Here is a 27382-nt window from a genome sequence, read left to right as displayed (position 1 = left end):
GCTGATCTGGTGAACTGGGTTGGTTTCCCCACTCCTCCCCATGAAGCCAGCTGGGTGGCCTTGGGCTAGTCACAGCTCTCTTAGAGCTCTCTCAACCCCACCTACCTCACAGGGTGTCTTTTGTGGGATGGGGAAGGGAAGGTGAGTGTAAAATGGTTTGAGTCTCCCTTAAGTGGTAGAGAAAGTCGGCATATAAAACCAACCTTCTTAATGGGAGGGGGGATGTAAGGCCCTTTCTGTATGCATTTTGCTAAAAATAATAAAACCAGGGAAGAGTTCCACCCTCAGAAACTGGTGAAAGGTTGTACATAGGCTGTGATTGAAGTACAAGTTTAGATTCAGACACCTTTATTGGCATAGTAATTGGAGTACAAGTTGGTCTGAATTCACTGAATCTCTGTCTTCTCTCTTTTTCTGGTCCCTAGAAAAGGAAAATGGCTCAAGAAACCAACCATAGCCAAGTGCCTATGCTTTGTTCCACTGGATGTGGATTTTACGGCAACCCCCGTACAAACGGCATGTGTTCGGTATGCTACAAAGAACATCTTCAACGGCAGAACGGTAGTAATGGTAGAATTAGCCCCTCAGGTAAGCGTAAATCCTAAAGGTTGTCAGACTACCCCCCACACCCCCAGTGACCCCTACTCCATGCCCAGAAGATGGCCAAGGTGTCCTCCCTCTCATGATCTGCCTAAGGTCATGGAATCAGCATTGCTGACAGATGGCCATCTAGTCTCTTCTTAAAAACCTCCAGGGAAGGAGAGCTTCCCTTTTTCCAGGTGCCCTGGCTTCGGCAAAGGGCTTTTTTGGACAGCCCGAGGCATTTGTGATTTTTTTTTTCTCAACCCATGTTCATGCGTAAGATGTTGGGTACCCAAGGTTGGGTGGGATGAAAAAAATATAAATAATGGAAATATATAATTTATTAGAAGTGCTATGTCAAGATTAAAATTATTTTTAAAAAGGTTAAAACTGCACAATGGCATTTCCTAAGGTTGATATCTGTCACCACATGCCAAACGTGTTTTGGCCTATATGGCCTTCTTCAGTGGTCTATTTGAAACCCATGTAAAACATGCACACATATTACAAATATATTTACATATAAGGGCAATATAAAACATTGATTGACTAGGTTGATACTTGCACACAGCTTATATGGGAGACATATACAGCCCAGCATAAAAACGAAAACAATCTCACCAGATGTTGGTGTAAAGCTGGGTACTCATTTGACCGACCACGGAAGGATGGAAGGCTGAGTCGACCTTGAGCCGGCTACCTGAAACCAACTTTGGTCGGGATCGAACTCAGGTCGTGAGCAGAGCTTGGACTGCAGTACTGCAGCTTACCACTCTGCGCCCCGGGGCTCTTGATGTTGGTGTAATTGGTAATATAGACAACCTACTACATTCCTGGTCTGTTTTATATTGCCCTTATATGTAAATATATTTGTAATATTTGTAATATGTGTGCATGTTTTACATGGGTTTCAAATAGACCGTTCAGGAAGGCCATATAGGCCGAAACGCATTTGGCATGTGGTGACAGATGTCAACCTTAGGACATGCCATTGTGCGGTTTTAATGTTTTTTTAAATAATTTTAATCTTGACATAGTGTTTCTAATAAATTATATATATTTCCATTATTTATATTTTTTCCCATCCCACCCAATCTTGGGTACCCAACTTCTGTTTTCTAGGTTGGGTTCTATTCCCCTCTTTCTTCTTCTACATGTGTAAGATGTCTCTCCATCATGAGTTAAGAGCTAAGACTATCCAAGAAATTTTAAGAAATAATATAGGACTATCTGATAAAATTTGCATCCAACGACTACTGGAAGATAGTAACCCACAGACTTCGAGATGTGTGGCCAAATTTTGTGTTGCTATATATAAGGCCCGAAAGGATGCAGTTTATAAATAGATAAAATTTGATAGCTAAACATTTTAGAAGCTAGCGTATTTGCCTCTTTAGATATGGGATTTTATTGATATATTTTACTTTGTGGATTCTTTGACTGACTGACACTGTTTTTATTGCAAATTTATGTTACTCCTGATTAGATCTGTTCTTTTTTTTGGTCAAATGACCGTAAAATAAAGATTGATTGATTGATTGATTGATTGATTGATTGATGTGTAAGATGTCCCAGGCGAATTGACTTTCCTCCTTCCTCTCGCAGCTACTAATTGGAGAGAGAGAAAGAAAGAAAAAGAGTGTGTGTGTGCTTGTTTGGCCGCAAGGATGACTAATTGTGTGGGGCCCGTAGTATCACCGTATGAATTATGATTCAGCTGTAAACGGAACACTATGCAAAAAGAAAAAGAACCGTGTTAACACATTTTTTTTTGATCAGGATAATTATAGCAAGTGTCATTTTTGCAGCTCGTGTTTATTTTTGGCCGAGTATAATCAGCTGTATTTGTCCACTCCTGGTGGTAAAAAAATAAAATAAATACGAGATTTGTTTGTCGGCAGAGGCTTGAACAAGTGGCTGAAATAGGGAAGCCTGTATAAATTGGGGGCGGGGGGCACAAAAGATGCTCTGGAAACAGGTGTGGTAGAACTAAGTGATAAGTGGGCACGCCGCTCCCCCCCCCCACACACACCCTCAGCCCGAGAAATTACAGGGCTGTCTTCAGATGCCGCAAGCAGCGGCGATAAAACTTGGCGCATAGACCCGTTTTGGTGTGGGGTGCACTCTCTTTGTCACTTCAATTATAGACGAAAGCTCCCGCCGCCCATGCGGCTGTCATTCAGATGTCGAGCAGAATTAGACCTTGATCTAACTGAGGGGCTTGATCTAACTGCAGCTTGCAGGGGGGAGGGGCTGTGGCTCAGTTTGTAAAGCATCTGCTTGGCATGCGGAGGGTCCCAGGTTCAATCCCCGGCATCTCCAGTTAATGGAACCAGGCAAGCAGGTGATGTGAAAGACCTCTGCCTGAGACCCTAGAGAGCCGCTGCCGGTCTGATTAGACAATACTGACTTTCATGGACCAAGGGTCTGATTCAGTGTAAGGCAGCTTCATGTGTTCATGTGCTCCCTTGCACAACGAAGGGAAGGTGATTTGTGAGCCGCTTTGAGACTCCTTATGGTAGAGAAAAGCGGTGTATAAAAACCAACTCTTCTCCTTCTAAACTTTGGTCAGGGAAGAGGTAGGACAGAGATAGGATCCACCCCAGTGTTTCTATATTGTACCAGCAGAGGGAACACTTTGGGCTGGTTTTGCAGTGTGCCTAATGCCCCCCTGCAAATTCGTAGGAGAGGTGAGGTTATGAACATAAGAATATAAGAAAAGCCATGCTGGATCAGACCAAGGCCCATCAAGTCTAGCAGTCTGTTCCCACAGTGGCCAACCAGGTGCCTCTAGGAAGCCCACAAAGAAGACGACTGCAGCAGCACCATCCTGCCTGTGTTCCACAGCACCTAATATATTCGGCATGCTTATAAGAACATAAGAAAGGCCATGCTGGTTCTGACCCAGGCCCATCAAGTCCAGCAGTCTGTTCCCACAGTGGCCAACCAGGTGCCTCTAGGAAGCCCACAAACAAGACAATTGCAGCAGCATTATCTTGCCTGTGTTCTACAGCACCTAATGTAATAGGCATGCTCCTCTGATCCTGGAGAGAATAGGCAGGCATCATAACTAGTATCCATTTTTACTAGTAGCCATGGATAGCTCTCCATGAACATGTCCACTCCCCTCTTAAAGCCTTCCAAGTTGGCGGCCTTCACCACAACCTTGTGTATCTTCCCCAGACTGTAACAGTGACCTTGTGTCACCATTCATTATAAAATGTTGTTTTTTTCTGGCATTGAAGGAAGAATGTGGAAAGGCTGTTTGAAGAAGTTTCAGATGTGAAGAAGCTTCAATAAAAGACAGTTAAACTACATTGCCCTGACCTGGATGGCCCAGGCTAGCCTAATCTCGTCAGATCTCACAAGCTAAGCAGGGTCAGCCCTGGTTAGTATTTGGATGGGAGACCACCAAGGAATACCAGGGTTGCTGTGCAGAGGAAGGCACTGGCAAACCACCTCTGTTAGTCTCTCGCCATGAAAACCCCAAAAAGGGGTCGCCATAAGTCGGCTGCGATTTGACTGCACTTTACACACACACACAAACTACATTGGGAAGGAGAGTCGTATCTCCAGACAGAAACGTAAAATACTTTTTGAAAAAATACATTTTGTTGTTCTTGTATTTTTCTTTAACTTGCATCAAAGAGGCCCCTTGGTAGTTAAAAAGGTCGTATCCCAGGTTCTCTTTTTTCCTAGCACAAGAGCACAGACTCGATTGGTTGTCGATGCTGGGCTAGGGTCATGTGTTTGTTTTTGGAGCCTGAGGAAGGTCTCCAATCTTCGCAGGATCAGGCCTACTGTGAGTGTCTTCTTTAGCACAGCCAAATGCTGCCTTAATGCTGGTGTTTCTTCTTTTTCAGCCTCTTCTGTTAATAGTCTCCCTGAGTCTTTACCCCTTCAGTGCACTGAAGGCAATGTCCAGGAAGCCCCGTCAACACTAGACTCTACGCCCGTACCGCCTATGCAACCAAGGTAAAAGCTGCTGATTCCACGGAGGTTTTTTAAAAAAATCTACATTCCACTGTCGCCTCTCACTTTCTGTCATGGCCTTGGGATTCTGCGTTTTGAAGCAGGGTGGTAATTGCAGGGAGCCTTCTCGGGTTGCTATTTGCATCCTGCCGGCAAGATCTCAGCGTTGTTAACGTGAGTAAAGTCTGGATAAAACAGGAGATACCAGTCCTGCCATCCTTCCTAAGGTGTTTTTCCAAGGAAATCTTGGCTGGTGGGTTTATTAATTTGGGCTGGTGACGGAGCGGGGAGGGAACGGGACAGAATGTCTGTTTTGTATAGGGCTGGGATACCAGCTAGAGGGCTGGAGCCACTGTGGTGCAATGGTTAAAGTATATCTAAATCTAATAAAATAAATAAAAACATAAGAAAAGCCCTTGCTGGATCAGACCAAGGCCCATCAAGTCCAGCCATCTGTTCACACAGCAGCCAACCAGGTGCCTCTAGGAAGCCCACCAGCAAGACGACTGCAGCTGCATTGTCCTGCCTGTATTCCACAGCACCTAAGATAATAGGCATGCTCATAAGAACATAAGGAAAGCCCTGCTGGGTCAGACCAAGGCCCATCAAGTCCAGCAGTCGGTTCCCACAGTGGCCAACCGGGTGCCTTTAGGAAGCCCACAAGCATGACGACTGCAGCAGCATTCTCCTGCCTGCATTCCACAGCACCTAATATAATAGGCCTGCTTCTCTGATCCTGGAACATTTGGATGGGAGACCTCCAAGAAATACCAGGGGTGTGACGCAGAGGCAGGCAATGGCAAACTACCTCCAGAGGTCTCTTGCCTTGAAAACCTTGTAGGGTCGCCTTAAGTCAGCTGTGACTTGATGGCAAAAAAAAAGAGGCAGTAATTTCAGTGGCGTATTAAAGGGCAGGGTGTCTGCTCCACTACAGCTATTCAGAAAGCTAAATATTTCTACATTAAATCTGCATCACCACAAGAGAGACGGAGGCAGGTAAGCTCGCTGGACCCACAACTCTGATGAGTTACTTGGGAAGGGGGGCAGCAAATGATGATAATAGATATAAAGAAGAAGAAGAGTTAGTTTTTATATGTCGACTTACTCTTCCACTTAAGGGAGAATCAAACCGGCTTACAATCACCTTCCCTTCCCCTCCCCACAACAGACACCCTGTGAGGTAGGTGAGACTGAGAGAGCTCTAAGAGAGCTGTGACTAACTAGTTCAAGGTCACCTTGCTGGCTTTGTGTGTAGTAGTGGAGAAACAAATCTAGTTCACCAGATTAGCCTCTGCTTCTCATGTGGAGGAGTGGGGGAATCAAACCCGGTTCTCCAGATCAGAGTCCACCACTCCGAACCAACGTTCTTAACCACTACGCCACACTGTCTGCATGGTGTAGCCCGATCTCATCAAATCGCAGAAGCTAAGCAAGTGTTGGTACTTGGAAGGGGAGACCATCCACAAAGGCTCCGCAGAGGAAGACAAAGGCAAATTACCTCTATAACTCACTTGCTTTGAAAGCCCCTCTAAATATATAAATATATTCTTCTCTTTTAGTCTTAATGTTAGCATGACACTGTTCAGAGCTGAACTGGCTGTATGAGCAGTATCATTAAAGTAAAGTGAAAGTTCCTTGCTGGGGTCGTCATAAAGTCAGCTGCAACTTGACGACACATATTCACGTATGTAAGGTAACCAAGCCTACAGGACTTGACTGGGAGGGACAGCCATTCTTGGCTGCTGCGTCAGGGTCCAGAGGTCAGCTGAGAAAGCCAACAAAGAGATAACATGCATGCAGTGCCAGACGCTTACAATTTGTGAGGGCAGGATGGGATGCTGTGTAGCCCCAAAGTAAGGAGGCTCGGTTACAAAGCAAACTAGAAGACGGCGCTCAAAGGATGTCCCTGCACCCTCAAGCTAGAATCAGAGAGGTAAAAAGCCCGTAACGATGCCAAGCTTCACTAAGGGACGCTCCATACATATATGCAGTACTCAGAGGTACAGAGATATGAATACCAAAGCCTTTATTGGCATTAAAAAGGAAACGTACAGTGGGGTTTACAGTAAAATCATTACAAAATATGCAAGAATCATATGATAAGGTTTACTATAAAATCATTTTTATAGGAATATACAAATCCCACTAGGTTAGTTACTTGGTTATTTAATCCTGAGTTAACTATTATATGGTGCAGAGTAGCAATCACGTTTTCTGATTACAAGCAAAAGAAACCTTGCCACCGAGTCTATAATTGTTGGGTCCTGCGTGGTTGTAAGGTAGGACACCTTTGAATTGGTAGGTAACTATTCCCTATCAGCAAATAGTGGGTCTATGAGATTGGAACGGCCCCTATCGTAGAGCGGACACTTGAGGATATGTGAAACTGTTTCTATGTCGCCTTCTCCACATGGGCAGACCCGATCCAGATATGGAACTTTATTAAATCTTCCATAGTAATGCAGATGGTAATACATTTAATCTAGCAAGCATATATGCTCTCCGCTGCTGGGGTACAGTTAGACATGTGAAATACTGCACCACAGATTGTTTATATGGCCAAGGCTCCCAGCACAAGGGCGAACATTTACTACTTGCCAATCTTCTAAGCTGCGGTACAGAGATACAGATTTATTGTATATAGCCAAAGGCCATTACGATCAAGTAGACAAAATCAGGTTCAACAAGAAAACAGTTAAAATCAAGTACAAAAATAAATTTAAATCAAATACAAATATTGTCCGGTTTAACGGCAATGCTGGCTCATATTTTCCTGCCTGCCAGGGCAAAAAGAGACATATTGTAAGTAGCAGCAGAGTCGGTATTGGACAGGAGAAAGGAAAGCTTCTCCTGGTCACTAAAACAGCTAACCTTGGATAAAAATGAGACAAGAAATTTAGATCTGGGTCCGTGGTACAAAGAACAATACAACGCATAATGGGGGAGGTCCTCAAATACACAGTACTCAAGCACAGTCATCTTGTTTGTGGGATTCTTAGAGGCACCTGGTCGGACACTGCGGGGCAGACTGCTGGACTTGACGGACCTTGGTCTGATCCAGCAAGGCTTTTTCTTATATTCTTAATACTAGCCAGGGTCGAGGCTGAGAGTGTGTGACTGGCCCAAGGTCACCCAGCAAGCTTCCATGGACCGAGCGGGGATTTGAACCTGGGTTTCCCAGGACCTAGTCCGACACCTTAACCACTACACACCACGCTGGCTCCCTCTGGCTCTAATAAAGGGCTCTAAACCGTTTTGCTGCGGCTAAGACCAAAAACCGCTTTCTGAACTTCAAATGTGTGCGGGTGTTTTCATTTCCAGCTCTGCGTCAAGCCCTTCCTCGCTCTTAGCAGAATCAGTAGCATCATCCAAAGTGGAAAGTACAGGCCTAGTGGACAAAACAGTTCCAGAAAGAGAAGGCGGGCAAGGTCAGTATACGAGCTTGTTTCTTTACGGGCGCTTGCACAGGTTGAGATGGTGCAGGAAAATCACTTGGTTCTTTGCTGGTTTTCAATAACTGAATGATGCCATCGGTTTGAAAAAAAGCTGTAGCGACCTTAGCTGAATAAAGAGACCTGGTGGGAAAGGTGGCAATTTAAGGGTGTCATCCTAATTCCTTGGCTGCGGCTATAAGAAAGGTTTGTTCCTTGGGGTCTTCTATTTTGCCAATAATGAAAGAAAATCATCTTGCTCTCATCAGTCAAGAGAGAATCTCTTGAATGCTTTATAGTTTTGTTGGAGGAGGCAGCCCCAGTGCATCAAGACTTGTTTTCTTGTCCCGCTTTTTAGGCTTGCTGATGAGAGAGGGGGGGGAAGAGAGGGGGAAAGGATTTGAATTATGTGTCGCTGACGTTTAACGCGAACGAGCTGCAGAGCTAGGCTAAATAAAGAGACTTGCAAATCCCGTCATTTGCTGACTTGCAGCTTCTGATTAAAAAGTCCAGAGTGCTTTTAAAAAAATCTTGCTCTGTGATAACTCAACATTTCCATCCCCTGGTTCGTGCCATCAACTCGGGTTTCAGAACCATCGCGTTCTCTGCAGGGGGGACCAAACCTCTCCATGTTTCGTGTAGCTTGGCAGAAAGTGGATTATGCCAGTGTGGTGTATTTTTTTCAAACTGTCCTGAAGTTCTAGGGAATTCTTTTTCAACATTGCCCAGTGACAACGCAGCCATAGAGCTGAGCTTCCCGTGATTATAATGGCTAAAGGTGCTGGCAAAAACCAGCTTCTTCAAATGGGACGTGCTCCGTTTCAAAGGCAGTGTGGACAATGGCTTCTTGAGCATCCTGTTAATATAGTCTCCGTTTTTGAGATCTGCATTGATTCCCGGTATTCCACAACTACAGATCTTGTTACCAGAAGATGCACAGTTACAACTTAATACACACTGAGTAAACCCGTGCTTTTTAGTTGAATATCCATCTGCACAATCTTGTTTCCACCACAGGGGAACCGTTCGGGATGGTTTTCAGATTAAGCTAGAACTTGGTTATGCTTTCAGCAACCAGGTCCTTAAGAAGGTAGTATCCAAGCCGCCATACGTCATGTTCTAGGCGTGAAAGTTTCCTTGTTTTCTTAACCTCATCTCAGTAAATTGTAGCAAGGTTTCTTTCCTACTGGTTCCCATGTAGGCATCTTAAAAATAAAAATAAAACTGGTACTAACGCTGATACGTCTGTTCTGTGTAGATTTGCTAGGTAACACGGTCCTGTCCTATCTACAAACTGGACTTGTAAAAAAAAAATTGCCACGTGTTCAAAGCAGAATCATTTTGGGGAGGGGGCTACCACAGTGACTGTGGCAGGAAATGCAGCCTTGCGCTCCTTTGGGTGGGAGGAAGGGGAGAGCAGCCTTAGTTATATGCACTTATGCTAGCACACGCTATGCTTATTACCCGTGAACATGAGACCCTCAGCACTTGTGAGCTTCTAATTCTTGGACTTGTGGGAAGATTCCCTTGGCGCAGAGTGGTAAGCTGCAACCCTGCAGTCAAAAGCTTTGCTCGCGACCTGAGTTCGATCCTGACGGAAGTCAGTTTCAAGTAGCTGGCTCGAGGTCGACTTGGCCTTCCGTCCTTCCAAGGCCGGTAAAACGAGGGCCCGGCTTGCTGGGGGCAAAGTGTCGACGACTGGGGAAGGCGATGGATAACCGCTCCATTAACATAGACTGCCTAGTAAACATTGTGATGTGACGTTGCCCCGTGGGTCGGTAATAACCTGGTTGCTTGCACAGGGGATTACCTTTACCCTACTGGGAACTGCAACCCTTGTGGATCTTGGAACATTTTAGAAGCGGTTGGATATCTGTGGCGTGTGAAATTTTAGGCGCACTGACTAAGACCTGCCCCCCAAGAGGAGTCACTGAAAGGATGACATGCAGTGGTTTTTGCCATTCTCTTGTTGAAAGGTTCGGCTTATAGGGTGCCAGGGACGCTGTGGAGTTTTGGGAGGTGAAAAGGGGGCAAGCTTCCTCTGCGCCCAGGTCCTGAGAAAGAGTAGGGCTACTGGATCCTACTGCATAGGGGTCAGGAAGGCTTCCTGTTTGTCCCTAGGGCCAAGATTGTCGCAGGGCGCTTGGTACAGCGCATGTCTAACTGAAGGGCTGTTGAGGGCAGGGAAGGACTCTGCGGTGCTTTAAGGAGGTCCCCTTCCTGCTAAGCGAAGCAGAACCACGACAACCAGCCCCATGTGCTTTTGGACACTTGCCCTGATCTCGTGGCTCACAAGGGGACATTATCCATGTCTGGAACGTGGATTTGCACCACTGCCTCTGTCATAAGTGCTGCTTTGGTTCGTGGGGGTATAAATTCCAGCAGGAAGTGTGAAAGGAGAAAAACCTAAGAAGAATAGAATCAATGCAGCATTCTTTGTTTGCATGTCAACTCGGGCCCCAACAAGCCTGACACGCTCCTGGTCTTTTAACAGGCTGTATTTGAAGACTCGGTAGACTAGCCAAACGTATTCAGACTTATTCAGAGTATAAAAGAGCAAGAGTCCAGCAGTGTCTTAAAGACTAGTAAAATTTCTGACAGGGTGTGAACTTTCGTGAGTCACAACTCGCTTCTTCAGATACAGCTAGAACGTGAATCTGTGAAGGCTGCCAGCTTGGAAGGCTTTAAGAGGGGAGTGGACATGTTCATGCAGGAGAGGGCTAGCCAGGGCTGCTAGTCAAAATGGATACTAGTCATGATGCATACCTATTATCTCCAGTATCAGAGAAGCATGCCTATTATATTAGGTGCTGTGGAACACAGGCAGGACAATGCTGCTGCAGTCGTCTTGCTTGTGGGCTTCCCAGAGGCACCTGGATGGCCACTGTGTGAACAGACTGCTTGACTTGATGGACCTTGGTCTGATCCAGCATGGCCTTTCTTATGTTCTTATGAGTCCATCTATCCTTTAGCGGAAATCTACTTAAGGATAGATGGACTCACATTCTAGCAGTATCTGAAGAAGTGAGCCGTGGCTCACGAAAGCTCACACCCTGCCAGAAATTTTGTTAGCCTCTAAGGTGCTACTGGACTCTTGCTCTTTTCTACTGCTACAGACAGATGAACATGGCTACCCATCATGATCTTATTCAAAGCATGCGTGATGTAACGCGGCCGCGTAGAGTCCCCCGGCTCTTTTAAGTTGTTAAGGAATCCTCTGTGTAAAAGGTTTTGGGTGAAGGTTGTCATCTTGGGAGTTTTCCTTCCAGTCCTCGTTGAAGAAGGTTATTTGGAATCTTGCGTTACTGAAAATGAATCTGTTCTAACTGCCCGGCGCTTGACCACTTCCTAAATAACCTGTCCCCCAGAGTTTGCCTTCTTGTACCGTTTTTTCAAAGTGTGGATCTTTGGTAGTGTCAGTGTCTGAAAATAGGTGAAAATAGCTTCTTGCTTCTGCAGAAAACAGTCACATGGCTCTTATCCGAACCGGATCCGCATCTGCTAAAACTTACACCCAGTGAATGTGGTGCTGGGTATACCTGTGCACTGATGAAAGTACCAAGCATGGATTGACACAAAATTCAGCACATGTGACTTGTCTAGTTTGCAGTGCTACCTGTTGCGCTGCTGAACCCTTTTGATGGCATTACACATGTGGGGTTGGGTTTTACGATAGAAGGCACCGCCTTGCTTTGGACTCTTAACCATTGGTCTCGTAGCGCGGCACTGTCTCCCGCGAGGACCAGCGGCTGTCCAACCTCTCAACAGCCACCTGCCGCTGTTTTGCAACCAGTCGGAGGTGACAATCTTGGGACCTTGCACAATTGGCCATCTTCAAGTCCTTGAAGGGCTGTCATATAGAGGAGGGAGCCGAGTTGTTTTCTGTTGTCCCAAGAAGGTCGGACCAGAACCAGCGGGTTGAAATTAAATCAAAAGAGTTTCCATCTAGACATTAGGAAGAATTTGCTAACAGAGCGGTTCCTCAGTGGAACAGGCTTCCTCGGGAGGTGGTAAGCGCTCCTTCCCTGAAGGTTTTTAAGCAGAGGCTAGATGGCCATCTGTCAGCAATGCTGATTCTATGACCTTAAGCTGATTATGAAAGGGAGAAGGCACCTTGGACATCTTCTGGGCTTGGAGTAGGGGTCCCTGGGGGTGTGGGGAGAGAGGTAGTTGTGAATTTCCTGCCTTGTGCAGGGGGTTGGGCTGCATGACCCTGGTGGTCCCTTCCAACTCTATAATTCTATTCTTTGATTCTGCGAATTATGCCCTACCCTCCCTTCCCCCTCCCCCAATATTGCTGCGCTTGGGGTGCTTGTTCTCTACTGGTTCTTCACACTCTAGCTGCGTTGTGTGACTCAATCCTTTAATAGGTCCTGAGTATGGATCTTCGGTGACAGTGTCCATTGTACTGGCAAAACTATACCTCCCTAGTTCTCTCCCCCCCCAACCCCAAACAGCAAGTGCTTCTAAATATGAAATAGCATACTGCTTCCAGGGTGGTGAAACACGGAAAGAACTGCATTTGCTGTGCACCACACACATTTGGCCAAAGGCCTGTGTCAGCAGCCAACGTGATGCCCATGGCTCCCACCAACACCTTTTCCGGAGCCCGCCAAGTGTTTTTAGGAAGCAGGCGGGGCCAGGTAGGACTTTTGCCTAGGGAGGCTTATGGTTGACTATTGGAGATTTGATTGGCTTTGCAGATTTCTTAAAATGTTGCTTCGGCAGCAGCTGCCGCCACCGCCGCACAAGGACCTGCACTGTGATGGTGAAGTGAAGCCGTGGCAGTTGTTTTGTGGCTGGCTCCGCCTCCCACGGCAGCCATTATGTTGCTGCGCCCACCGTGCCGTGTTAGAGTTCCAGACGTGCCCACAGGCTCGAAATGGTTGAAGACCCCCGCTAGACGTGATTGCTTTTGAAGGGGGAAGAGGAAATGGTTTGTGTTACCTCGGTGGTTCCCAAACTCTTTCGGACCACCGCCCCCTTGGTTCCACAAACTCAACCCCCAGCGCCCCCCTACCCTATCCTATAAAAAGTGTTATCCAAAATAGGTAGGTTATCCGGGCTGTGTGACCATGGTCTTGGTATTTCAGGAAAGAAAATACCAAGACCACGGTCACACAGCCCGGATAACATACAAGAACTGATATCTTTTCCTCGTTTCTCATTTCTTGTTCAATTTACAGTTCTCTTTGCGCTGGGAAAATCTTCACACTTAAAGTCCCTGTGCATGTTAGCAAGGCAGAGTTTTACAGCATTCATCTAACAGAGGTGGGGGACGGGCCGGAGACCAACCTTTGTCAAGCTGCAGCGGGGAAAACTGCACCGGTCTTTGCACAACGCCCTTCCTTTCCTCCCTACCCCTAACACTTTTCCTGTCCTCTGTTTCCAACGATAACAGAAAAAAAGGTCAAAAATCACATCTTTCCACGTTCATTCCTCTCTAGCGACACGGCCGTCCCCCAGGGCATGTTTGCAAGAGTTGATAGACTTCTGCATTGTTGCAGTGCCAAAATGTAAATAAATGGCAAAACTGTGTAACGAAATGCAAACGACTCCTTGAAAACTTGAGTACGCAGCATAAAGTTTTATTTTTTTATTTTTTTTTACATACCCAAATACACGTCCCATTACACAAATAGAACCAACACCAGAGGACCTTGCCGAGACAATTTCAATAGACAGTACCGGAGAGGAATTGTCGATGGATAACTCAGATTTACCTGATACTGCCAGGGGCTCAGAGACAGAGTGCGATTATGACGCGAGCATAGAAAATAATATAGATGGCCCCGATTTCCCGGACGAGAGCATGAGAGTGAGAACGAAGCGGCATGACATGGATTTAACACTAAACACAGTAGGTAAGTGAGTTTCATTGTTAACCGTAGGCTATAACAGTGACTCCTAAATTGTATGCTGGTACACACCTGTGTCCTGTGAGAGACACTTCAAAAATCTGAGCTGCCGTGTTGGATACACCAGCTCCACCAAGGAGGACCTCGTGTGGCCTGGGTCTCTTAACTGCTTTCCATGGGTTGTGATGTGATCTCAAGGGCAGGGGAACATAAGAACATAAGGAAAGCCCAGCTGGATCAGACCAAGGCCCATCAAGTCCAGCCGTCTGTTCACACAGTGGCCGACCAGGTGCCTCTAGGAAGCCCACAAGCAAGACGACTGCAGTAGCATTGTCCTGCCTATGTTCCACAGCACCTACCGTAATATAACAGTCATGCTCATAAAAACCATAAGAAAGGCCATGCTGGATCAGACCAAGACCCATCAAGTCCAGTGGTCTGTTCTCATAGTGGCCAGCCAGGTGCCTCTAGGAAGCCCTCAAACAAGACAACTGCAGCACCATCCTGCCTGTGTTCCACAGCACCTAAGATAATAGATATGCTCCTCTGATACTAGGGAGAATAGGTATGCATCATGACTAGTATTCGTTTTGACCAGTAGCCATGGACATGTCCACTCCCCTGGGGCAGCGAGTAAGGCTATCCTGTATTCCCTGTTGTAGCCTGGTATGGAATAATCCCAGAAGAATCACAGTTGCTGAAAAAGGCGTGATCCGAGTAAAGGGAATGCCCCAGAGGCAATATTCTACTGGGTTTTCCTACATTTACCAAATGTACCTTCCCTGTTGGTCTATAGAAGATGACTGAGAAAATGTCTCTTCCCGAAGAAGAGTGAAGTATACCACCCATTTTAATCCAGGCGAAATAAAGATTGTGCTCCAGATGTCAAAAGTTTGGGAAACCCTTGGCCCTACATTAGGGGCAGTAAAGACCTGAAGTGAGAGCTGACGTGGTGTATCGGTTAAGAGCGGCGGACTCCAACCTGGAGAACTGGGTTCGATACCCCACTCCTCCGCCTGAAGCCTGCTTGGCGACCTTGGGCCAGTCACAGTTCTCTCAGAACTCTCTCAGCCCACGGGGAGTCAGGCGATGGCAAACCACCTCCCAACGTCTCTGGCCTTGGAAACCCTACAGGGTTGCCATAAGTCAGCTGTGACTTGAAGGCATTCTCCACCACGCCACCACAACGACCTGAATCATCCAACTGCAATCGTGGCTGCACTAAGAAGGCACAAGGAAGGTTTGTCCGTGACGGGCATGGACACCGCTTGTGTGCCCTCTGCCACCCGATGCCTAGAGCATAATAGAGGGCTGTAAGTTCAGGAAGCCTTGAGTCAGACTCCAGTTTGCCACGATGTCCAAATTGCCGATGCCTGGGACTTGGTTTCCTCCCCACAAACCAGAACTTATAAACCAACAAGCTGTGTTCATACCAACAAGCTGTGTTCGTACCCATCGCAGCTAAACCTCTGCCGTGACGCCTGAAGGCGGCCGCTCTACGGACGGTGATAATGTAGCTCTCCTTTCAGTCCTACTGATTGCAAAGGCAGACGTTTTGAGTGGGCATTTAGTCCTTTCCTTGGAATCAGCGGGGCTTCTAAAATGATAAACTGATGGGATCCTGCCCAACACAGGAACTTGAAAAATAATATTTGTATTTCATAGACTATCCTTGCATAAGTTCGTCTTTAGTCCAAGCTTTGGGTTCACGCCGTGCCAAATTGTGCACTTACCTGCCTATTGTCGACTGACTTACAGGAAGTAACTTCGGACATCCACCTTTTAGATGGACTTTGACGCCATATGTTTATTATTCTTTCAAGTTACGGCAGCTTAATATTTGTGGCTTTTAGTTGACGTTAAGGTTAATGGAGTTTGGCAATATATTGTGTGTGTGTGTGTGTGTGTAAAGTGCCTTCAAGTCACAGCAGACTTATGGCGACCCCTTTTGGGGTTTTCATGGCAAGAGACTAACAGAGGTGGTTTGCCAGTGCCTTCCTCTGCACAGCAACCCTGGTATTCCCTGGTGATCTCCCATCCAAACACTAACCAGGCATGACCCTGCTTAGCTTCAGAGATCTGACGAGATCAGGCAAGCCTGGGCCGTCCAGGTCAGGGCGGCAATAGATTTGGCCGACATTAAATTACAGAGCACAACGGCGACGATTCCTGGAATCGTTTTATTTCATTTTCACGCACATCTGCAAGGATAGTCTATGAAATACAAATATTATTTTTCAAGTGTGTCCCTTAGAATTGCATTTGGTCATAGGTGCTGTGATTGTTTGCTTACCTTCCTGTAGTTACAGCACGAGTTTGTGTTTGTTTTTTTTTGCGATGTGGTTTCTTGGCAGCAAGTCAACCCACATTTTGCTTCCATCCTTTTTTTGCGTGTCCTTGGTGCAGTCGTTGTCCACCGTTAGCAGATGTTTCCTAACATGCTTCAGTCACTGCCTTTATTTTTGCATTATGCAGTATTTATTGACAAAAAGGCTTTTGCCTTTAGCCGCTTTTCAAATTTCTATTAGCATTGTAACTGTGTAGTTCTGTTACCCGACCAACGGTTAACTTTCCTGCATGCTGCTAGATGTCTGTGTTAACTGAACTCCTGTTATGATTCTTCTGCTGATAGTCTTTCTATTCATACTTCCATTTGCAGCTTCAGATCTTTCTATTCATACTTTCATTTGCAGCTTCAGATCTTCCAACTCCATGCTGGTTCTGTAAAGAGCGAGGGTGTCAAAGGCAAAATTAACACAGGGTTGTTTTGTAAACCATTTAATTTCCACGTCCTGCTCTCTTAAGCTTTCCTTTTCTCTCCATGCTGGTTCCGTAAAGAGTGAGGTGTCACAGGCAAAATTAACGCAGGGTTGTTTTGTAAACCATTTAATTTCCACGTCCGGCTCTCTACACTTTCCTTTTCTTCAAATGTATTTGCCTTTTTCTTTTTTTTTTGCAGGCCAGGTGTGTTTGTCACTTTTTTCCTGTTGCCATCGGCTCCCTTCCTTGGAGTAAATTGAGAAATTTCTGTGCATTTTGGGGAACTGGGCCCCCGGATTCGAAGAGCTATGTTATGTGCTTCCAAGGGAGTGTATGTTTGGTTGACACCTCTTTCAGTAAACAGGATACACGCTCATCTCACTGCCGCATCTCAAAACCTTTCTGAAACCCCTCAATTTCATAAGCAGCTTTCAGTGTGATATCGGGAGGGGGGCTTTTCTTTGAAAAACTGATGTCCAAGCCCTACTTGGGTCTGCAGGAGAAATTGCATCAATATTTTATGATCACAGATCCATCATAGTGTAGTGGTTAAGAACGTCCTCCACATGAGCAGCGGACTCTAATCTGGAGAGCCGGGTTCATTTCCCTTCCCCCACACATGAAGCCTGCTAGGTGACCTTGGGCTAGTCACAGTTCTCTCAGAAGCCCTTGGGGCCCAACCTTTGGTTTAATAAGCCAACGCCGCACAGTGGACGAGGAGCTGTGAGCCCTCTTCCAAGTCTCTGTCATTAACTCACTAAATGCCATTTGGGTGTTTGCCCAAGGGCTTCTGTCTTCTCTTGGTAAGCTCGCTGGTGGAATTCACAAGCTTGAGGTGCCTCTTTGTCAGGGACAATTCCTGCCTGTCTAATCCTTGTTGCTGGCAAATCGCTGTGTTTCTTGGAGATCGGTGGGAGGGAGGGCTTCTAAGAAATTGTTGCAGATGCGCATGCGTGCAGTGGAGTTCCCATTCTTATCAGATTGACCACCCCACCCCCAGTCACCAGAAGTGAAGTCTTCAAGGGTAGTGGTTGTAGGGGGTACGTCCCAGCTCTTAACCCGTAGCCCTGCCGATAGAAGCGCATGACCACTAAGGCAGCCGCTCGGGCTCAGTCTGCCGATCGGCATTGCCAGAGCTAGCAAAGATCACTGTGCACCATTAAGTATGCTTCACCTATTATTACTGTAGTGTATATTTCTCCAAATGCAGGCTATGCGGGCAAGTCAGTTGTTTTGTGGTTGTCTGGGGACACACAATCGCTCTGCTTCCCTTCCACCCCATTTCTGGCCAAGCCTTCCTCATTATATGTTGAGGGTACTCCAAGAAGTGCGTCCTTGATGTGTGTTATAAATGGCAGGAACATGTTTGCCATTCTCGCCAGAGTTCATTAGATGGTGTGCTTTGTGCTAGGGTGGGATTCATCCATGCCCTTCCATCTGTAGTGGGACTGCTTTCAGGAGCAGGTGCATTCTTGCTCCCTTGGGATTTCCGCCCATATAATTGGAGAGGGGAGAAAAAAGGGAGACTAATGCAATACGAGCAATCAAAAATTAATATTACCCAATAATTACAGTTAACTCCTGCAAGTGCCAGTCCCTTTTTGATGAGGCCGGCTTGGCCTTTAGATTGTACACTCTTGCTTGGCCTTTTGTGTCTTTTCCTTTTTGGTTTATCAGTTTGTTTTTTAAGGTCAGTTGGTGAAACGGAACATAATCAATGGCGCTATAGAAATAACCACCGCTATAGTCTTCAAGGCTGGCAAACTGGGCGAAGCCAGCGCTCTCGGCTGGGTTGCCAGCTCCGGGTTGGGGAATATGGGGGGTGGAGCCTGAAGAGGGCGGGGTTTGGGGAGGGGAGGGACTTTGATGGGGTATGGCGCCATGGAGTTCACCTTCCAAAGCTGCCATTTTCTCCAGGTGAAGGGATCTCTGTTGCCTGGAGGAGAAAAGAGCTCTACCACTGAGCCACAACATATCTTATATAATGGACATTTCCATTCTTTGAATGGTTCTGGACCATAACAGGTCTACACTATTAATATCATTATTTTTGGGGTAAGCAGTTAGCTTCACTAAAATATACACCTCTTTTATTTTTGACAACCAATCATGTATCTTAGGGGAGGTTTTTTCTGGTTCCACTGCCTAGCAAACAGTAGTCTAGTCTTGATGTTAAACACATGAACCTGCCTTATACTGAACCAGACCCTCGGTCCATCAGTCAGTATTGTCTATTCAGACAGGCAGCGGCTCTCTAGTGTCTCAGGCAGGGGTCTTTCACATCACCTACCTGCCTGGTCCTTTAACTGGAGATGCCAGGGATTGAACCTGGGACCTTCTGCATGCCAAGCAGAGGCTCTACCACTGAGCCACGGCCCCTCTGTGCATGTTACCACAGCATGGCTCCAGTTAGCCAGATCAGCAGAGTTTTCTAGACAGAGTTGGAAGAAAGTGTTTTATTGCATCTGTGTTAACTTGCTGGATCCAGTATGAACCCTAGGCTCTGAACTGAAAAAATGGACCTCAATTCAACTTTTTCAAAAACAATTCTCATGGTTGTAAGAAGGGGCATAAAAAGAGTAAGCACCATGATTTCCCTAGAAAAAAAATGCCACTGTGTGATAAAGAGAAATCTTACCAAAGTTCCAAATGGGGGCCCAAGCCCATGAGCATGAAGGAGAATTTGGTTGCAAACATAACAGGATCTGAAATTGCAAAATGGACTTCAGCTTTGTCTTGGCCTGCATTGATCTCTGCCTGTTTTTTGTGTTTGTTTTTTAAACTTGCTTGGATGTCCTCTTCTCTCCCCAGCTTCCGCCTCAGATAGTGCAGAGCCTTCCTCGGAAGAACAAGACAAGTCACTCGACAAACCAAAACAGAAAAAATCTCGCTGCTTCATGTGCCGGAAGAAGGTTGGTCTTACTGGTAAGTGGATGAAAACTAAAAAAAATCGCGGAATGAAGGAAACTGAGGCCAGATCTAACAGGAACTGTTAGCGTCTGCTAGCTCAAAAGCAATGCTTGGTGCTTAAAAGTCTCTTCCCACCTAAAGGTTGTATTTTCTTTTTTACAAAGTGCACGTGTGTGATTTCACTGACCCCCCCTCCTTCTGAGGGGAAAGACCCTCGAACGTGGATTATGTTTTCTCAGTGACTGCAATTCAGTGAAAGAACTGCATTTTGCGGGGTCGGCGTCAGCCATCCCCTGAGCCTACCTGTAGCTTCTTCCAAGAAGAATCTGGACTGTGAGATCAGCAGCTAGGGGCCATGTTTTCTGGCTGGGGGGAAAACCAGCCATCATAAAGAAGAATGTAGTCCTAGGGTACGTTTTATGTATTTATTTATTCATTTTGCCTCGTCAATAGTTATCTTTCTCACTGAGACCCAAGGTGGAGGACACAAATTAAAAACAATGCGATGGGATAAAATACAACTGACGAGTGAGTCATTAAAACTGTGTTCCAAAATAAGAGAATGGCGCACCAGAAACTGTACAGTAGGTACTATAAACAGTAAGGTATATATAACAACGCCATGCAGAATAAGGCCAAGGCTGATGGCGCAAAATAAGGTTAAAATATATTTTATTAGTTAAAATTCCCTCCGCATTTCTCCAAGAGGCTTCTTTGGGGGAATCTGTTAGTCTTGCAGAGGTTTTTCCAAAGACGAGTACAAGATCAGTACTACTGATGGCGAAACGCATAGGGAATTTGGGAGATTTTAACTGAGCTAATAAAATATATTACATTATTTTGCACCATCGGCCTTGGCCTTATTTTTCATCTCCTGTGACTGGTACGGCACTTTTATTTCTCCTTTATATATAACAGTGCTACAAAACTGAAAGTCAGCGACCTAAAATTTCACGGATGTTTACTTTGACCCTAATTCCCTTTTAAGAGCCCTGTGGCGCAGAGTGGTAAGCTGCAGTACTGCAGTCCAAGCTCTGCTCACGACCTGAGTTCGATCCCAACGGAAGTCGGTTTCAGGTAGCTGGCTCAAGGTTGACTCAGCCTTCCATTCTTCCGAGGTCAGTAAAATGTGTCCCCAGCTTGCTGGGGGTAAAGGGAAGGCACTGGCAAACCGCCCCGTAAACAAAGTCTGCCTAGGAAACGTCGGGATGTGACGTCACCACATGGGTCAGGAATGACCCGGTGCTTGTACAGGGGACCTTTACTTTTAATTCCCTTTTATCAAAAGGCCCTCAGGAATGGGTCCATTTACATGCTCTGCGGATTGATGCGTGTGTGAACTTATACCTCTTCTTTTTGTAGTGTGCCTATTCTTAAAAGCACCCAAAATTCTAGCACTGTGCCAAATAAAATAATACCTAAATTTATTTGGAACAAGAAGCCCCTACAGACTTTACTAAAATGCTGAGTGACTGGAGGGTGGGTTTTCTCTCCAGTTCTGCTATATATTATGCTTTGCCATCATGTTCCATTGTATTGTGGTCGTCGGTGGGTATGAAAGGAACTGGCTAGGACAAGAATAATGTGAATTTGAGATTCCTCTTAAATACACTCATTTTGGTACTGTAGAAATAAGATCTGAATGGATTGTAAGTACTAATAAAACTACGGAATACACCCTGCTGTTGCCTAAGTTTACCAAGATTATCTTCATGCATAGATAACAAACAGGGATTAAACTCAGGAACGTCAGTATGCACTAAGCTACTGCCTCTCCTGAATGGGAGAAAGATTACAATTGTCAGGATTTTTTTTAAAAAATATTTTATATATATAGATTATTACTTCAGAGAATTTCAGCGTCTCAAAGCATAAAGGTTTGGAATATAGTGCAGGCGTCAAATGCGTTTGATGGGTTTGTTTCATTTCTTAAAGTACTTTGGATCAATTTTAATAAGATATCAAAAGTACATTTCCAGATGTGAAAAAAGTTCAGAATGCAAAAAAATTATATTTGTGGTATATTTAAAAGCAAGTAAAGATATGTACAAATTCTGCCGATAGCCAGGGCCGTCTTCGAAAAGGCATTCCTCCTGGTGTTGGACTAAAACTCCTAGAGTTACCTGGCTAAGATTTCTCTAACTGGGTGACGAATTTTGTTGAATAATTTGGGTTGAAGGGTTTTGTCTTCGATTGGTCTTGCAGCAAAGTATTTGAGACGGCACTCACCTATCAGGCCAACTTATGTTGTCGTTAGGAACGTGCGCGGGGAATCGTTCCCGCAGGCGTTTTGCATTCATCGAGAAGGGTGGGAATGGAAACGTACAAGAACTTCTTTTTAATGACCTTGGTCTTTGCGTAATATGGCGTATCTTTAATACCTTGCCATCTCTCCGCAGGGTTCGAATGCAGGTGCGGAAACGTGTTCTGCGGCGTACACCGCTACTCAGACGTCCACAGTTGCTCTTATAATTACAAAGCTGACGCGGCTGAGAAAATCAGAAAAGAGAATCCTGTAGTTGTCGGTGAAAAGATTCAGAAGATTTGAACTGCTACTCTGGCTGGAATATTAAAATTTCTGACCACCTGCAGACAAAATTGACTTGAGCTTCTTTCCCCATCCCCCGCCCTGCTCCCCTTAGTTATCAGGAACTTAAGGATGTGTATCTTGAATCATGCATGTCATCAAAATACATAGATAATTTTTTTCTCCTTTTTAGAACATGAACCAAACACTTATTTTATTGCAGTTTTATTTTCCAGCAGGTGAGGACTTAAGGAGAGGTTGACACCTGTGCTGTTCACTGCGTGTGTCCGTTACGGGCTGTTGAGCGAACACCGTTGCTATAAAAGTATTATCCTTTTAAAGACCGTTTTTTCCCCTTTAGTTGAGTGCAGAGGGCTTTTACAATGCAGACACAGAGCTATATTGGCAAAGGGTCAGGGCTCCCCCCCCCCATCCCCCACCCCAGTACAGGGCACGCATGCATTTTACCTGGCCATTAACTTCCTTTGTATATAGCTTTTTTTCTTCTTCTCTGCAGCACGGTTTCCCCCCCCCCTTTTTTTTTTGATAACTCCCTCATACAGCACAAACTAGCAATCAGTAACTGAATGTATTTTAATCATTAAGGCTGCTTGGGTTTTTTTGTTTTGTTTTCCATTAACAAAGGTTTATACATAACGTTAGCATAGTAGCTTGTTTGCACCCACAACCTATTTATGTATGAATCAATTGTAATGAGAGTGTGTGTGTATGTGTGCACGCGAGTATGCTGAGATTCTTGAGTTTGTATGGGGTTTCTTTCCTTTTCAAAGGTAAACTTCTAAGGGGGTTTTTCTCCTCCTGAGTGTGTGTGTTTGCGCGTGTGTGTATGTGTTCGGAAGATCTTCTGCACCTCATTGCTGAATGCAGGTTTCCTTGGGGTTTATGTTATTGGGTCTTTATGTACACCAATATGAAGAATGATCCGAAGTTTTAACTGTATTGTATTTATGTTCATCCACGTCTTTAACTTTGATTAAATAAAATTTTTAAAAATCAGGACTCGGAGGCAATTGTGCGTGCCTTGCTTGCTTGTGTTGGCTTTCAGGGTCCAGTTTGTTCCATCTTTCTGGCCAAAAATAAAAATAAGGCCAAGGGTGCAAAACAGAAGAAGAGTTGGTTTTTATATGCCGACTTTCTCTACCACTTAAGGAAGACTCAAACCGGCTTACAATCACCTTCCCTTCCCCTCCCCACAACAGACACCCTGTGAGGCAGGTGGGACTGAGAGAGCTGTGACTAGCCCACGGTCACCCAGCTGGCTTCATGTGTAGGAGTAGGGAAACAAATCCAGTTCACCAGATTAGCCTCCGCCGCTCATGTGGAGGAGTGGGGAATCAATCCCGGTTCTCCAGATCAGAGTCCACCGCTCCAAACCACTGCTCTTAATCACTACACCATGCTGGTAAAAAGATTTTTTTATTACTCAGAATAAAAATTCCCTACGCGTTTCACCCAAGGGGCTTCTTCGGGGGAATCTGTAGTTATTGCAGTAGTCCTTATGAGCATAAATTCTGTAGCCACAACTACTTCAATAAACTACAGATTCCCCTGAAGAAGCCCCTTGGACACAACGCGTGGGGAATGTTTATTCTGAATAATAATAATAAAAAAATATTTTTACCGATTTTGCACCATCAGCCTTGGCCTTGTTTTTCTTTCCTGTGACTGGTGCGGCCCTTTTATTTCTTGGTGCCACAAAGGAGACTTGGCAGCCCTGAAAACACCAGAGGCCCGTTTGCCGGGGATTGAATTTGAGACCTTATTCATGCGAAGTTTGTGCCTTACCACTGAGCTTCAGCTTCACAGTTGTCTGCATCCAAGGATCTCTAGTCTGTAACAGGTTCAGCACTAAATTTAAAAATGGGGGTGGGGGGAGACCCCTTGAGAGGCTCGGTTTCATAACAATTCCAGAGGTGTAGCCGTGTTACTCCATTGTAGTGAAACAAAGCAGTTGTGGTTAAGAGCGGTGGACTCTAATCTGGTGAACCGGGTTTGATTCCCCACTTCTCCACATGAGCGGCGGACTCTAATCTGGTGAACTGGGTTGTTTCCCCAGTCTTCCACATGCAGCCTGCTGGGTAGGGTTGCCAACTTCTAGGGGATAGCTGGCGATCTTCCGATATTGCAACTGATCTCCAGGCAATGGAAATCAGTTCCCCTGGAGAAAATGGCTTTGTCGGCAATTGGACTTTATGGCATTGAAGTTCCTCCCTTCCCTAAACCCCACCCTCCTCAGCCTCCGCCCCAAAAATCTCCAGGTATTTCCCAACCTGGAGCTGGCAACCCTACCGCTAAGTGACCTTGGGCCAGTCACAGTTCTCTCCGAACTCTCTCAGCCCCACCTACCTCACAAGGTGTTTGTTGTGAGGAGGGGAAGGGAAGGCGATTGTAAGCCGGTTTGATTCTCCTTAAAAGGTAGAGGAAGTTGGCATATAATAAAAACCAACTATTCTTAGAAGTCCAGCGGCACTGTAAAGACCGACAGCATTTATTCCAGCATAAAGCGTTTGTGAGCCAGAGCTTACTTCCTCAGTTGGAGTTGGGATGCAGCTCAGGAAGTGAGCTTGGACTCTGTGCAAAAGTCTACACTGCCCTTGTGCTCTGTGCATTGCTTGCACGCAAGGTGCACATCCCCACTGTGAAGTTTTGAAGAGAGGAGCATGCCCTTTTCTGCAGCTAGGACACACATCTCCACTTCTTTATAGTTTTTCCTGGGTGGGGGGGGGAGGAACCACTGGCAAAGGCTGTTGCTGAGTCAGGCGGACATCTGCCATTCATTAGCAACCTAGGGAAGGGTGGAGTCAGAAAGACAAACTCTGATTTGTCTCAATACTTAGTGGGGGAGAGGGTTGTTCAGTGGGATGCACTAGGAGGAATGACAGGATTGCCCATTGGCAACAATGGGAGAGGCTTGATGGTCTGTTGGAGATAATGGGAGCCAGGAGTGCCAACTGACTTGCATAGGATCCATTGAAGTACATTACAGCACACACACACACACACACACAAATGCACCCAATATGCAGAATGGGTCTTCAGTGAATGTCTCTGGGCCCAGATAGATTGCTCTAGAACTGGAATGACAGCCCGCAGAGTGGAATGACGGCCCCTAGGAATAGGATCAGTGCTCTGGGATTGGAATGACAATCCCCCCAAGTGGAATGAAACTCTGTAGCAATCAAATCAATATTCTTGGATACTGTATTCATTCTGCTGGGGGGGGGGGCTGTCATCCCAGTCCCAGAGCACTGTTTCTCTTCCCATGGACCATCATTCCACTCTGTGACCTATCACTCCAGTCCCAGAACACTTCTGCTACTCTCAGGGGCTGTCATTCCACTCTGCTACCTTTCATCCCCTTCCTAGAGAGCTGGTTCTCTTCCTATGGACCCTCATTCCACTCTACGACCTGTCACTCCAGTCCCAGAACACTTCTGCTCCTCCCAGGCACTGTCATTCCACTCTGCAACCTTTCATCCCCTTCCCACTGGTTCTATTCCCATGGGCCGTCATTCCACTGTGCAACCTGTCACTCCAGTCCCAGAACACTTCTGCTACTCCCAGGCGCTGTCATTCCACTCTGCAACCTTTCATCCCCTTCCCAGAGCACTGGTTCTATTCCCATGGGCCATCATTCCACTCTGCGACCTGTCACTCCAGTCCCAGAACACTTCTGCTCCTCCCAGGCGCTGTCATTCCACTCTGCAACCTTTCATCCCCTTCCCAGAGCACTGGTTCTTTTCCCATGGGCCGTCATTCCACTCTACAACCTGTCACTCCAGTCCCAGAACACTTCTGCTCCTCCCAGGCACTGTCATTCCACTCTGCGACCTGTCACTCCAGTCCCAGAACACTTCTGCTCCTCCCAGGCGCTGTCATTCCACTCTGCAACCTTTCATCCCCTTCCCAGAGCACTGGTTCCCCGGGGCTATTCCCCGGGGCTGTTATTCCGCTCTGCAGCTTTTCATTCTCTTCCCAGAGCACTGGTTCTCTTCCTATGGACCCTCATTCCACTCTGTGACCTGTCACTCCAGTCCCAGAACACTTCCGCTCCTCCCAGGGCCGTCATTCCACTCTGCAACCTTTCATCCCCTTCCTAGAGAGCTGGTTCTCTTCCTATGGACCCTCATTCCACTCTGCGACCTGTCACTCCAGTCCCAGAACACGTCTGCTCCTCCCAGGCACTGTCATTCCACTCTGCAACCTTTCATCCCCTTCCCAGAGCACTGGTTCCCCGGGGCTATTCCCCGGGGCTGTTATTCCGCTCTGCAACTTTTCATTCCCTTCCCAGAGCACTGGTTCTCTTCCTATGGACCATCATTCCACTCTGCGACCTGTCACTCCAGTCCCAGAACACTTCTGCTCCTCCCAGGCACTGTCATTCAACTTGGCAACCTTTCATCCCCTTCCCAGAGCACTGGGGCTATTCCCCGGGGCTGTTATTCCTCTCTGCGACTTTTCATCCCCTTCCCAGAGCACTGGTTCTATTCCTATGGACCCTCATTCCTCTCTACGACCTGTCACTCCAGTCCCAGAACACTTCTGCTACTCCCAGGGGCCGTCATTCCACTCTGCTACCTTTCATTCCCTTCCTAGAGCGCTGGTTCTCTTCCCATGGACCGTCATTCCACTCTGCGACCTGTCACTCCAGTCCCAGAACACTTCTGCTCCTCCCAGGCGCTGTCATTCCACTCTGCAACCTTTCATCCCCTTCCCAGAGCACTGGTTCCCCGGGGCTGTTATTCCGCTCTGCAACTTTTCATTCCCTTCCCAGAGCACTGGTTCTCTTCCTATGGACCCTCATTCCACTCTGTGACCTGTCACTCCAGTCCCAGAACACTTCCGCTCCTCCCAGGGCCGTCATTCCACTCTGCAACCTTTCATCCCCTTCCTAGAGAGCTGGTTCTCTTCCTATGGACCCTCATTCCACTCTGCGACCTGTCACTCCAGTCCCAGAACACTTCTGCTCCTCCCAGGCACTGTCATTCCACTCTGCAACCTTTCATCCCCTTCCCAGAGCACTGGTTCCCCGGGGCTATTCCCCGGGGCTTTTATTCCGCTCTGCAACTTTTCATTCCCTTCCCAGAGCACTGGTTCTCTTCCTATGGACCATCATTCCACTCTGCGACCTGTCACTTCAGTCCCAGAACACTTCTGCTCCTCCCAGGCACTGTCATTCCACTCTGCAACCTTTCATCCCCTTCCCAGAGCACTGGTTCCCCGGGGCTATTCCCTGGGGCTGTTATTCCGCTCTGCAACTTTTCATTCCCTTCCCAGAGCACTGGTTCTCTTCCTATGGACCCTCATTCCACTCTGCGACC

The 27382-nt window shown here is 46.5% G+C and overlaps 1 protein-coding gene across 1 annotated transcript in view; it reads left to right on the top strand.

Annotated features, from left to right (window-relative positions):
- The window catches only part of ZFAND6 (zinc finger AN1-type containing 6), a 50721-nt gene extending 28589 nt beyond the window's left edge, over positions 1 to 22132 (top strand). The window contains exons 2-7 of the mRNA XM_056865844.1: positions 426 to 588; positions 4446 to 4557; positions 7876 to 7982; positions 13628 to 13849; positions 19415 to 19528; positions 21913 to 22132. Of these exons, the coding sequence (XP_056721822.1) occupies positions 435 to 588; positions 4446 to 4557; positions 7876 to 7982; positions 13628 to 13849; positions 19415 to 19528; positions 21913 to 22061 (858 nt within the window). The 5' untranslated portion in view covers positions 426 to 434 and the 3' untranslated portion in view covers positions 22062 to 22132. The remainder of the gene's footprint in view (positions 1 to 425; positions 589 to 4445; positions 4558 to 7875; positions 7983 to 13627; positions 13850 to 19414; positions 19529 to 21912) is intronic.
- Positions 22133 to 27382: the final 5250 nt, after the last annotated feature.

Source organism: Euleptes europaea, chromosome 20, assembly GCF_029931775.1.
Source record: "Euleptes europaea isolate rEulEur1 chromosome 20, rEulEur1.hap1, whole genome shotgun sequence".
NCBI classification, from domain to species: Eukaryota; Metazoa; Chordata; class Lepidosauria; order Squamata; family Sphaerodactylidae; genus Euleptes; species Euleptes europaea.
The sequence above is the reverse complement of the archived record's forward strand: the minus strand, read 5'-3'. Positions and strand labels throughout refer to the sequence as shown.